General features: G+C 41.8%; 1 protein-coding gene across 1 annotated transcript; it reads right to left on the bottom strand.

The window, feature by feature from the left end:
* Positions 1-5519: 5519 nt before the first annotated feature.
* asb1 (ankyrin repeat and SOCS box containing 1) lies at positions 5520-12373 on the bottom strand. The gene is made up of 5 exons (XM_031739425.2): positions 11805-12373; positions 11015-11153; positions 8697-8999; positions 7614-7996; positions 5520-6683 (listed from the first exon to the last, which is right to left on the bottom strand). The coding sequence occupies exons 1-5, from the start codon at positions 11899-11901 to the stop codon at positions 6553-6555; spliced, it is 1053 nt and encodes a 350-aa protein (XP_031595285.1). The 5' UTR covers positions 11902-12373; the 3' UTR covers positions 5520-6552.
* Positions 12374-12964: the final 591 nt, after the last annotated feature.

The raw sequence follows: 12964 nt of genomic DNA, 5'->3' as shown, positions 1-12964 counted from the left end.
CCAGCTGAGCAACACCTTAAAATGCCAGATTCATGCTTCATTCATATTTTTTAACATATATATTATGAACTCATTCAAGTTTGATTTAGGCTAAAGTGTATGCAATAGAAGTTCCATTTACAATCCCAGTGAGGAATTTGCAATTTTTCCATTCAACTGCATGATCTGCTGATAGCAGACTGATGGCAGACTGACTCTCAATGCTGATTTATCAACATCCTGAAACACCAAAGCTGATTTGAAGAAAGCAACTAACTGCAGGTGGTTGCAGACCTAGTCTCTGTCTTCAGCGCAACCATTTCAAAGCTCAAGAGATTGCAGGTTCATTGTACTCAATAATCTTGTAACCAACCACTGGTTTGCTTAGTGTGACTGTAACATAACTAATCAGGGTACCTGCTTAGCTGATACTTCCCCAGGCCAAACCTTCAAAACAGTCATCCACACTACAGTGAGTGACATACAGACTATATCTGTAATCGCCAAAGCTTTTTCGTGCAGTCTGACTTAAAACTGACATGATCGCAGATCAATTACAACTAATACTGTATAATGCTTGCAGTTTAATTGTTATGTTTGGGGATTGTCAGCTGAACAGAACAAAGTTGTGTTTTTGGTAGCAGATAAAAGAGGCAGTAGAACTACCCCATCAAATTTTTAAGCTGCCAGGTGTGGCCTTTTGCCCTACACGCTGTTGTATGCCGTATCTGGCATGTCGCAAACATGATGTGTCCGTTCTTCTATGTGGTTCTGTAACAGAGCAACCCTAACTTCTGAATAAGTGTGTTTGATATTTGGTCCATGGATAAACCTACAGCAGAACTGAATTGCGCTTCCCTTGATCTGACTCTTTCACACTCTTTCATTATCGTTTGGCCAAAGCTTACTGAAATAATCGGCACGTACTTACCATGAGTAATAACAATAAAGGTGTTAAATAAAATTTTATTAGAGTTCTTCCACTTGGTAGGATCTCAGGGTATCGGTACATATGCAGGGACAACATGAAGCTCAGTCTTTGGGGTAACCTAAAGCTCCCATGACATTTTAACAGAAAAATGGATGGTTTAGCAATGCTTACTAGTGAATAGTAAAGCTGCCAATTTAGTGGAACGTTGGTCCCTTGTGGGCTTTTTGTTTTCTCTATACCTCCCTAAATAAATCCTTTGTCTTCACTACTATATTATTTAGATCTCTGTTCTGCCAGTCTGCAGAAAGTGCATTACTGCCATCTCCCCACAACAAGAGATGTTGTTCCCTTCCTGACATCTCATCTCTCTGGGGATGCAGGCCCCGTTTTCCATGCCCACAGGTTCCAGCTCTGGTGTGGGATTCCCAAGGCCTCAGGAAAACACAGTTTACAACATTCCCACAGTGGTGGCCACTGAATGACTCTCTTCCTCTTCTCCCCTCTTCTGTTTAACTGGGGTTTCTTCTTGCCCATGTTGTTGTCAGCCAGTGGCTTGGGAAGCTGCCCAATGGTTGTTGGTTAATTTTGTGAGAGGGGGGGGGGAAAGGAGGAAGAAAGAGGGGCAGAGGACCCCGCAACCCACCATCTCTACCCCCAACCACAGTCCCCTCCAACCCCACTGTCCATGACAGCTCCGCAGCTTTGTTCCCCATCCAAGACACCCCCCTTCTCCTTGCCAAGGGATCTTCTCAGTGGTGGAAAATCCTTCCCATGAGCAGTGCAGTTCCACGGAAGTAATTAATCATGGGTAGTTTGGTGTAATGGACATTGTCATGCTGCCATTAACTGGTCCCCAGGCTCTCCGATGCAGATACCCACCATAATGTCAGTTCTGACATGCAAAACAAAAGAAAGACTGTTTGTTCTAAAAGGTTTTCACTTTGACATTCAGCAGAGCAACACTCGGTGGAGTTTTTACATTCCCGACAGGTTAACATAACAGGACAGCATTTGGCAGGTTCATGGCATCTGTGATTTAGCTCATATAAAAAAATGAACACAGCCATGAATAAAGAAATAACAGAAAGACTCCTATCATCAAACTCCCCACCTATTTTTACAAGTTCAGATAAGAGGATGTAGTCATGTGGCTTGTAAAAATTAAGAAGCTGCTGTAAATTTGGTCGTTGTCCCTTTCAAGGCTGTGTGTTTCTGCACCTGTGGACATCTTGAAGCATACTTGCAGTTTAAATGCGATATGGCAGCCTCGCTTCTGTCAGTCTGCCCCAGGGCAGCTGTGGCTACAACTGTAGCTGCCTCCACCAGTGTGTGAATGTGAGAGTGAATGAATAATGGAATTGTAAAGCGCTTTGAGGGTCTCGAAAAGCGCTATATAAATGCAATCCATTATTATTATTATTATTAAAACTACATGCTTTAAGAAAAAGAATACATTATTATCATCACACAAGTACAGCTGCTTGATTAAACAGTGAACCGGCACATTTTCCGTTACAGTCTGATTCTGTTCATAATGAGTGGATGATGCTTTATAATGCCTAATTAGCAACAGTTTAAATAAAGAATTATAACAGGTCTGTTTTCCACACCAGACCCACAGTCCACTTGCTCATTTCCCATCACCACTGCTAATGAGCGGCTGTGGATAAAACTAGTTTTGTGTGATATACCATTTTTTCTGTCTTTAAAGTTTACATTGACAGCAGCTGCCTTCAGACTTTTCCAAGGAGTTTCTATAGTTTAACTGTTTCTGAAAGGCCGACCATACAAGACGAGCAGTTATAGACATGCAATAACTAAACAACACCCAAATGAGAGGGAGCTAATTAAGTATAAGAGCCAAGTTACAGACTGTGACAGTAATTACAGAAGCAATCACTCTACATCCTTCCTGCCCTTGCCACACTTCACAACTACCGGCTTCTTTGGAAAACAGTCAAATTAAGGCTCATTAAGCCCCTCTGAGGTTTATAATTAAAAGGCACTTTTATTAGCAAAGATTCTTTCAATATTTCTAACCATATACTGTTTAATTATATCAATAAACCTAAAGGAAGTCCCTGTGCGTCTCATACTTCAGCACTGATCAAGTAGTTTATAGAGCGAGACTAGCCTCGGCAGAGGGAAACTGCTTCTGAGCGTGCAGTTGTAACCCACATGTGTGAGTTAGAGTCTGACTTAGAGATAAAAAATGATCAATATTTTCAGGCTCCACACCCAGGCTTTCCTGTTCAGCTGATCAGTTATGAGCTGAAAAGTAAATTACTGCTTTCCTTGGACCCCAACATGAGCAGCTCAGTGTTATGTCATTTATGAATCACGTTTAGCTGCTCTGGATTTTGATTCCTTCATTGTAACTAAAGGAGCTTGAACTTGATGATTCTGGCGTTGCTCTGCATCAGAGGCGGGATACCTCTGCATGTATGTGTGTGTGTGTGTGTGTGTGTGTGTGTGTGTGTGTGTGTGTGTGTGTGTGTGTGTGGCAGTGGTAAACATGCAAGTGATGTGGTCATTGGAGGAAACTAAAGAGTTCCGGAACGCCTAAGGAATGAGATCACTCAAATTAAAGCGCGTGGCAATTACCAAATGTTAACAGGCTTAGTCGCCAGTGCAAGTGCAGGAGAGGAGGACACAAAGAGATGGTGGTGGAAGCACTTTAACGAGTAACAGGTGAGTTTTGAACTAAAAGGAAAAAAAATAAACAGACTCACAATGCTCATACATAAACAGACACGCACACAGCCCAACAAAATTTTTACACAGAAACACCACATCCATGGAAACAGCACTTAATCCATATCTAAAGGCTGCGGTTGGCTCATGAAGTGAGCTGCACTGCATTTAACTCGGCCTCGCATGCTGGTCCCCAGTTGAAGCGGAACACTGCGGCGATATTAGCAGAGGCTGTTGAGATTTTGATTGCACTTTGCGGTGCAAATAAACTCAGGAATGAACAACACCATTCAGCTTTTCCAGGCTCCTGGTGAATGCGAGGGTGAAATAAACCGTTTACCAGTTCTGTTTCTCTTTTGTTCCAGCTACACGACCAAAGAGCTCGCTTTGGTGTTCAAAAACTGTTAATGCTGGTAATGATTTGAAGGTTTGATGCATGAAGCAGTCGCCAGTAAAATGTAATCCCTCGTGTTTTGCATTTAGCCTTCAAAAGAGGACCGATTGCGACCTTGTGTTTTTGCATCTCACTTTCAAACGCATCTCTTTATGTGAAATCTCTCGAATAACCCAAATGAATCTGTCCACAAGAAATATAGCAGGGTGTCGTCCTAAATAAATGCTAGCATAAAATAAATTTGACTTAAAAGAGAGGACTCTTGCAATGGAAACTCCCCACAGGAAGACAGCGGTTTACCAAACTGTCCAGTGCGTTCTTCCCTCTGCACTGGTGCAAAGGGCCTCATTCTGCATCTCTCTGTGTGTTCTGTTAATGAAAGACTCGCTTTAATGAGATCTGAAAGGACGAGGCTCTTGAGCACACATGCCGAGGTCTGCTGCTGAATCTTCCACACTGACCTCAGCTGGGAGACGAGCGACAGAGGGAAAGACAAAAGGTGGTTTAAAAGAATCAATAAAGAATGACAAACACAAAAGCAGATATGAGAAAGAGGGGTGAAATAAGAAGAAAGAAGGAGATAGGAGAGATGCTGAGATTTCTGCCATGCTTGAAAGGAAGACAGTGCCATCTAGAGACGTCATGGCAACAGTTGTTGTGCACGGGCATGCATGAAGACCTGTTAAATCCATTCACTTACACACTGGCATCTCTTACTTTCTGTTATTTATCTCTCTAACACTGATGTTCACTCAGATTTCTATCATTTAAATGTGATTTCCATCCAGTTTCGGGGCTTTTGTCCTTACAAAACAGACACACTGTGAAGAAACATGTTCGCAGGAAGTCTTTATTTACCGCCTGAGACTTATTTTTCAGAAGCTATCCCAGTCTATCTTTGCAGGTCTTTGCCAGAACTGTTGGATTGATAGCCCTCATCTCCCCTCTGCTGTTGAGCTCCCTGCTGCTTTTATTCAGGGTTTCCCAGGCTGTGCATTTTCCACTGGGCCTCTTATGTTTTCACCAAAATGCGGTTTTCTCAGCCATCATGGATATCCTGGATCATTCATCGGCCTCACATCAGTAATAAATGAACCCATTGAGGACATCGTCACTCTTGTTTTAAAAATTACACTTCTATAAATATCACAAGCTGAAAAACAACAGTGAGAACAGCAAGGCTACAGTCATGAGTGAGGAAACATAAGACTAAAAACTCAATTTTGGAGCAAACCAATCATTGAAACTAACAGTGGGCGCATGTTCTCAGAGCTAGGACTATGAGGGTTCCCTAGGCTGAAAAAGATTGAGACATGATATTTTGGACTACAAAGAGATCTTGGAAGGGACTGCGAGGAAAGGAGGAGAGACATAATTATCTCTAATTAGCTATGTTCAAGGAAGATAGCTAACAGAACAGAAACCACGCAGAGAGATCTTACTTTGGAAGACTCTGACTCGCTCACCTACCTCCCCTCACTCTCAGTATAGTTTCAAAAAATGAACACAAAACACAAGAGATATTATACAATTACATACATTTACTCATTCAAATAGAGATGAAATATATAAAGCACAACTGTCTCAACATGGTCAACATTTAAATGTCAGTGTTTGAGGACAAGATATGCTGTGCAACAGACATGCACAGTACACAGTAGGTGCAGTAGACTCCCAGAGATGGCATCCAATGAATACAAACTTATTCTGTTTATCACAAATAGATTTCATTCACTAGTTGACAGATCGTCAGTGTCACGGAAAAGGAGTTTCATTACATTTGTCGAAACAATCTAAATACCCCCCTGAAAAAAAAGTATTTTTTTTTCTATTTTGATGCTGACGTGTACGTCACAAAATGTAAACTTTTGTGTCCATTACAATCAAGGTCCTTAAATTGCTCATCCGGAACATCACACTCGATTAATTTGGATTACCGTAACTAACTCTGGTCTGATCAATCTTTGAAGCCACTTTTCCCAAACTCAAAGTTAAGGCATGTGGCTAACAAAGAGGATCTACAGTATGGATTTTTTTGCACATTTTTGCAGTCGTTCTGCCTGTTTTACATAAAACAACAACCAAACAATTCAAGGAACTTCATCTGGACAATATTCTTCTCTGCCCGTGGATGGGATATTTATAACATGGCTTGTTTAAGTCGTTGCTTCAAATGAGATTCTCGCTCTGGTCGTTGAGCTAAAAAGTGCTACTTGGAGTATCACCAGGAATCATCCTGGTGATCTGGGAGGTCACAAGGCAAACATTTAGAATACACACACAGTTTCCACAAGTCAATACATAACTAAGGCTTCTCTGATAAGATAAGAAGCATTTTACACTGCTAGGAAGATTCTTTTTACATAAATGATGATTTCCACACAAATATTATTTGGAAAATATTATTAATAATTATTTCTTAATATAAAATAATAAGCAATTAGCAATCTGGGTTTACAGTGTTTATGCAGTAGTGTGTCTTTGGGACTGACTGAGGTTTCTTTTAAGGACTGGGTTAAATGAACATTTGACAAGACCTGTAGGTGGATGACGCTCAGTTTTGGTGAAGCAAGAAAATCTTGATAGGTTCTGGAAGCGGTAATGAAGATATGTGGTTTAGACGATTTTTGCCCATCGTTCTGCGGATCCTGATGCGACACAAATGTGTCAACCTACGAGGGTTTCCTGGGAGAAGAAAAAATAGAGGCAGCTGAACAACTGCATATAATTTTATGCTTTTGTATATGTAGAAGCATAAAAGTGTGGCTTTTAATGACCTTTGTCATTGTACTTTATGGGCTTCTTTATATCAGCTCCTCAGCATCAACAAATGTTCAGAAACATGCATTACAAGGTCCCTGTTTCATGTAAAAGCAGCTAAGCTTTAACACGAGGAAAAATGCTTATTCGAAACATATATGAGATAAAATCCTTAAACTAAAAAGCAGTAATCTGCAGAAAGAAGAACATACGCATTACTAATGACATTAATGATGGCTTCATCGTAAAGCCTCGAAAGCTTTTATTCACAAACTAATGGTGTCTGAAACTACTTCCTTGTTTTCACTTTTACTACACCCGAGAAGACATTTTTCCCATCAATCGGAATTTGTTTTTTGTTTCCATTGGTAACCACAGCTCTCCTCTTTATCACTTGGCCACATTATGCAGAGAAATAATATTTTGATGCACTGCTATGCTGATGACACATTGCTTTATCTCCCAGTAAAATCCACTGACATCAAACCTGATTACTGCAAGAATACGATCAATGCTGAAGCTGAGTGACACGCTGACTGTTATTCATGCTTTTACTTTATATCTCTCAGAACGCTCTATTGGTCTTTTAACAAGTATTAATCAGAAATCAGTTAATGAACTTCATTTTTGTTCAGTATGAACAATCCGAACCAGCAATACGAAATGTAAACATACGACACCGGTTTTATTGATTCTACATTGGCTCTCAAAATTGTGGATTTAATTTTACGAAGCACTACAAAAACTCAAAACTTATCAACTAAAAAAATATTCTGGTGTTGTGAGGAGGTGCACCAAAAAAGCTCCCTGCTGGAGCTTTGTATAAGGCGACAGCATCGTTTTTTTTTAACTTACTCTTTGCTTCCAAGAAGACCCTGAGTGCCTCTGGATCAACTTTCCTTCGATTTGGAGCCTCCAACTCCGACTCATCCCAGGGCACGAGGGCTGGGTTAGCTCCGTGGTCCAGCAGCAGATGGATGAAGGCCACTTCGCATCCGTGTCGCAGGACCGCATCCAGCAGGCAGGAAGCCAAACCTCGTGTCAAAGCCTCATGGCAGACAGGACCTGTGTAGTTGAAGTCGGGCTGAGCGCCGGCCTGGAGCAGCAGCCGGAAACAGTGAAGGTGGTGGTAGGCTGCACTTATGTAAAGAGGGCAGACCACTAGAGTGTTGAGGGTTCGAGCGCTTAACAGGAGCCGGGGACCCAGCTGGTGGTCCATGTCAACATCAGCATTGAACCTAGGAAAAAGTTAACCATAGACTAAATTTTCTTTCATAAATCCTTGATGTAAACCAAAGGAAAGAATATAGAGATATTTATTATTGTGGAAAAATATAAATTGAGAAGCTTTCCTTTATACAACAAATCCATTTGTTGTGTAAAGGAATTCAGCGTCGGAACATCGTTACCTGGTCTGCTGCACGTCAGGCCTGAAAACTCTGGACTCTAACTGCTGAAAATTTTTCCTCCACAGAAAGTTGGGTCAGATTGAAAGTGCAAGTTTGAGGTCTGTTGTGAAATCGTAGCGCTACGGTGCCAGGGGTCATAATGGGACTTCCAGAATTGATCTAAAAATTGCAGCTGGGGAAATGTTTCTGAATTTAATCGTTGATGGGTTTTTATGTTGATTTTTCGGTCTCATGTTTGTCTTTGTGCTTTCTGGGAAAGGTGACAGAAAATGTTTTTTAAAGTCAGGAAGTTACGAAACAGCTATTGGAAATGATTGCACCACAAAAAAAGTAGTGGATTAAAAATGCAAAGCACAGATAATCTCAAACCATATGAAAAGAAACTGTAATAACTGGAACCGACTCCCACCAGTTTTCAGTAGTGGAATGGAAGATAAAAACCAATTTTCTTTATGAATTTAAACATTTAACCCATATATAAAACTGTTCTGTCCATTTAGACTTCAGTTTGATCCTTCCCAAGGCTCACCTGATGAGCTCCTGCAGTATGTCCAGCCTCCCCACTCGTGCAGCATGGTACAGCGGGGTACTGCGGTGGTGGCGGCTACCATTGGGATCAGCTCCAGCTTCAAGAAGAATCCGTACACAGTCTAGGTGACCATTAACCACAGCTACGTACAGAGCTGTTTGGCCTTTGACATCAACTAGGTCCACCTCGGCTCCCTGAGCGATCAGATAGGCCACGCATGCTGCGTGTCCCGCTGTGGCTGCAATCCTCAGAGGGGTGCAGGGCAAACAGCCACAACACCACACAGACTTCTCATTGATACGCCTAACACCAAAAGAGAGAAAGGAGAGGTCCAGGGTAATACGTTTCCAATTTAAGTGCATTTACAAAGGAAAAAACAGTCTCTAATTTTATGGTATGTAAACCAATGCAGAAAAAAAACACATTACATAAAAGCTATAATTTCATTTCCATGTCACTGAGTGAAATAAGTATTTCATCCCCTACAAACCAGCCAGCATTCTGACTCCTACAGAATACAATCATTCAGTCAATAACAGAAACTCCTGATCTCAGATTCTTATATGTATAAAGCACACATGAGCATACAATCAGTTTCTTCCATTTCAACCTCTCCAAAAGATGTCAAAAGTCATCAGGGGTAAGATGGAAGGCCTGTGGGTGCGATTATTCAGAAACTGAAGAAAAATAAAATGACCATCAGTCGCCCTCAGTCTGGAGCTCCAAGGATCATCATGAGAAAAGTGGTGGATCAGCCCAAAACTGCATGAGAGGAGCATGTTAATGGTCTGAAGGCAGTTGTGACCTACACTGGTAACACACTAAACCATAATGGATAGAAATCTCACAGCATCTGCGAGCTCTCCCCTCTGAGGAAAGCACATGCAACAACCTGCTTTGGGTTTGCCAGTGAAGAGAAATACTGAGTATGACCCAAAGAACACCATCCACACATCCAAGCACAGAGGTGGAAACATTATGCTTTGGTGCTGTTTCTCTGCTGAGTGTATAGGACAACTTCACTGCATTAAAGAGTCCAGTGAATGAGGCCAAGTACTGTAAAATCTTCCATCAGCAAGAACACTGATGATGGGACTTGGATTGGTCTTCTAGCATGACAATGACACAAAACATCCCACAAAGGTTACAAAAGAGTGACTGAAGAAGAAGTACATTATGGCCAGTCTCCAGACGTCAGTCCTACAGGAAATCTGTGGAGGGAGCTGAAGCTTTAAGTTGAAACATAAAGCATTGAGAGAGTTTCTGTGAGGAGGAGAGGAGATGTTTGCAAACCTGATGACCAACTACGTCTTACTGCTGTACTTGTCAACAAAGGTTTCTCCACTAAGTACTAACTCATGTTTTGCTTGGGGATCAAATACTTATTTCACTCAATGACATGAAAATAATTTATGCTTTTTATGGATTTTAGTTGATATTCTGTACCTCTCCATTAAAATGAAACTACCATTAAAATTAGAGACTGTTTATTTCTTTGTAAGCGAGCAAATTTAAATGTTCACTAGAGGATCAAATCGTTATTTCCCTCATTGCATGCATGCCCATGACTATGAGATGGCCCTGTATGTTCTCCAATTGGTAAGTCCAGGCTCTGATTCTGCCGGCAATACAGCATCAATAGGAGGAAAGACTGAAGCTAACAACAGCAAAGCATTTTGCTGTTGTTAGCAAATACAATGCTTTGGTGGTTACTGGACTGAGCCACTGAACGGTTCTCTGTGTATTTTTAGTCCTCCTGTATTGCTGCAGGGCTGCTTCCCTCCACAAGGCTTCCACAGATATCAGAGTTGTAAACTGCATGCTTTTTACTTTTACTACATCAAATTTAAATTCTGTTACATGCACTACATTTGTAGTATATTGCTTTGACATTGCATTGGCATTAAACTATGATCCTCTAGCTGTATGCAGTATAATGCTATGGGTATTGGAACACACCCATCCTGCTGTGAGATGATGGTAACAGCAGCCTGCTTCTGGTCTGTGTTTACTCCTATGAAAACGATTTGGAATTATGGTATCTTTGGACTTGTTTTGGGGGAAAAGACAGTTCTGCTGTAAGATACACTAACAAATAGACTATTCTGTATTCTTTATACAAAATAAATCTATAGTCTCTCCCAGATTCTGTTGTCTCTCTGTCTGCAATATCATCCCATCCCTCAAAGTGCAGCCTTTGTTTTGGTACCTTGTCATTTTCATTTGTATTGACGTTTTGCTTTATCATTTATCAAGTAAAGCATGTGTTAACTCTGCTAACTAGAGTGCCAAATACTCCTATTACTGCTCGGCCTCACCGTCTGAAGCCGTCTTCCTGCAGCAGGTTCCTCAGGGTGTCCAGATCGCCGACATAGGCCGCATTGTGGAGGCGCATGTCATCCTGCTCCAGGGGTTTGTCGCAGAACTGCTCCTGGAGCCATTCCTTCAGGTTACGACCTGCCAAACACAGCATTTCAGGGAGAATAACAGAAATGAGAAGCTGGTTTTGTCTGGTCTTGCAGGGCGATTTGTTACTATATAAATTGATATTTTGCAGAAACTATTCTGCATATTATCAAGTGTAAATTATATCTCAGCTCCCTTATAGATCATATAGTCAAAATACACATAAGGTGGCTGCAGATGAGCAGCATTGGTGTAGTGACATTTTCTCCATATCTGCTCCATGCTGTGCTCAGAGAACTCCCACAGATTGAGATGTACACAGTAAAACAGCTCCTTAAATACACATTAAAAGGATCCACGTTACATTAGGCTATGTTCTTTCTATTACCGGGAGCTTTTCTGCCTGAGTCTACTGGTCAAATCAATCCATTACAACTCTATTACTTGTGTGACTAGACAGAAAAACAGATGAAGTGTCACTGCTATACTGCAGCACTGGAGATGTGAACGCTTCCGGAATCCATTGGCCACACCTTATTAGGCTACACACCGTCCCCTTCTTCCTTCTCCCAACACCACCACATCTGTAATATGTCACGCATATTGGCCGTGCTCTTGCAAACGGGGCACAGTTGCAGGACAGCCTGTGGGTGCTTGCGATGATCAATCATCATCGCTCACGACTCTCGCAGCCATAGTTACCTGCAGCTGTAGCGCTGGGTAGATCGGACACGGTGATGAGCGGGGGGAAATTGATACTGGGCGGGTCGTCAACATCAGCCTCTGGACCGTCGGCCATGCTCCCAAAATGGTCACAGCGTGAAGCTGAAGGTTGGTGCTGCGGCTGCAGAGCGACACTGGGTCCCCAGAAATAGAGAAACCCAAGCGACCTGGGATCAGATAAGAAGCATGAACGTAAACAAACGTGACTGTGTTGATGAAGACGTCTGCTGCTCCAGCTCACTGCGCTACTTCCTGGCTGAGCTCAGCTGCTGGGATTTAAAGGGGAAACGCTGCGTTAAACGTGGAGCTGATGGTCTCCGACTTCAAAGCACTTTTAACCCATAAGAGATCAAAACATCGCCAACAAAGGCCTAAACGATGTTCATTACGCAATCATTCAATACAAAAAATGTTTCACAAGCGTGCGTTTCTGATAGCCTGTACATAAAAGATGGTTTTGATGCCGTTTGTTTCCATAAAACTTTAGGGGCACATCATATTTAGAAGTCTTCCTAAAGTTCATCACAGTCTCCAATAAATATCAGTCACACTTTGTTAATTATGATCGACTAAATGTGTTACTTCCAAGCCTAAACGCCTACATGTTGCTTTAAGGCCCTCACCACAAGACCAGGCATTAAAGTTTAGTGGAAAAAAATCCTTTATTTTTCCGCCAGGACACGTGTCAGAATTAATTATGCTGAATTAAAAATGTAGCAGGCCACTGCGTTACCTCAAATGAATGTGAGGCATAATTTGATGAATGTTCATAGCTCTGTGGTGTAAGTCAAATATGAGATTTGTGAGATCTGTGTGTAGTGCGAAGAAGACGCTCTGTTTAACTGATAGTTGCAGCTGAAATTCTGCCAGCTGTGCTAAAACTAATGAGTAATTTTTGGGTGGGCAACATACACCAGGCAGGCAGGCAGCTATGGCTCTCTATGCTGCCTGCTGACAGACACTGAGGTCCTGGTGGTGCTCTAAAAATAAACGGACAGGTCAGCAGAGCCACGCGGCCCCATAGGAGGACGGACTGTTTACAGACTGCCATCACTGAACATGGAAGACTGCTCATGGTTAAGAAAGTGCACTTCAGCTAGTTTCATAGTGTTAGTGATGGTGGTCAGTAATAACACGAA

This window comes from Oreochromis aureus, linkage group 16 (genome assembly GCF_013358895.1).
Source record: "Oreochromis aureus strain Israel breed Guangdong linkage group 16, ZZ_aureus, whole genome shotgun sequence".
NCBI classification, from domain to species: domain Eukaryota; kingdom Metazoa; phylum Chordata; class Actinopteri; order Cichliformes; family Cichlidae; genus Oreochromis; species Oreochromis aureus.
The sequence above is the reverse complement of the archived record's forward strand: the minus strand, read 5'-3'. Positions and strand labels throughout refer to the sequence as shown.

What these genes read in the sequence shown, in the direction of transcription:
- asb1 (XM_031739425.2), bottom strand. Translation starts at nt 11,901, where the DNA reads ATGGCCGACGGTCCAGAGGCTGATGTTGACGACCCGCCCAGTATCAAT. An exon ending in CAGGAAGACGGCTTCAGACG is followed by an intron (nt 9,000 to 11,014) that starts GTGAGGCCGAGC and finishes TTTTGGTGTTAG; the next exon opens with GCGTATCAATGAGAAGTCTG. An exon ending in GGTCTTCTTGGAAGCAAAGA is followed by an intron (nt 6,684 to 7,613) that starts GTAAGTTAAAAA and finishes TTCTTCTCCCAG; the next exon opens with GAAACCCTCGTAGGTTGACA.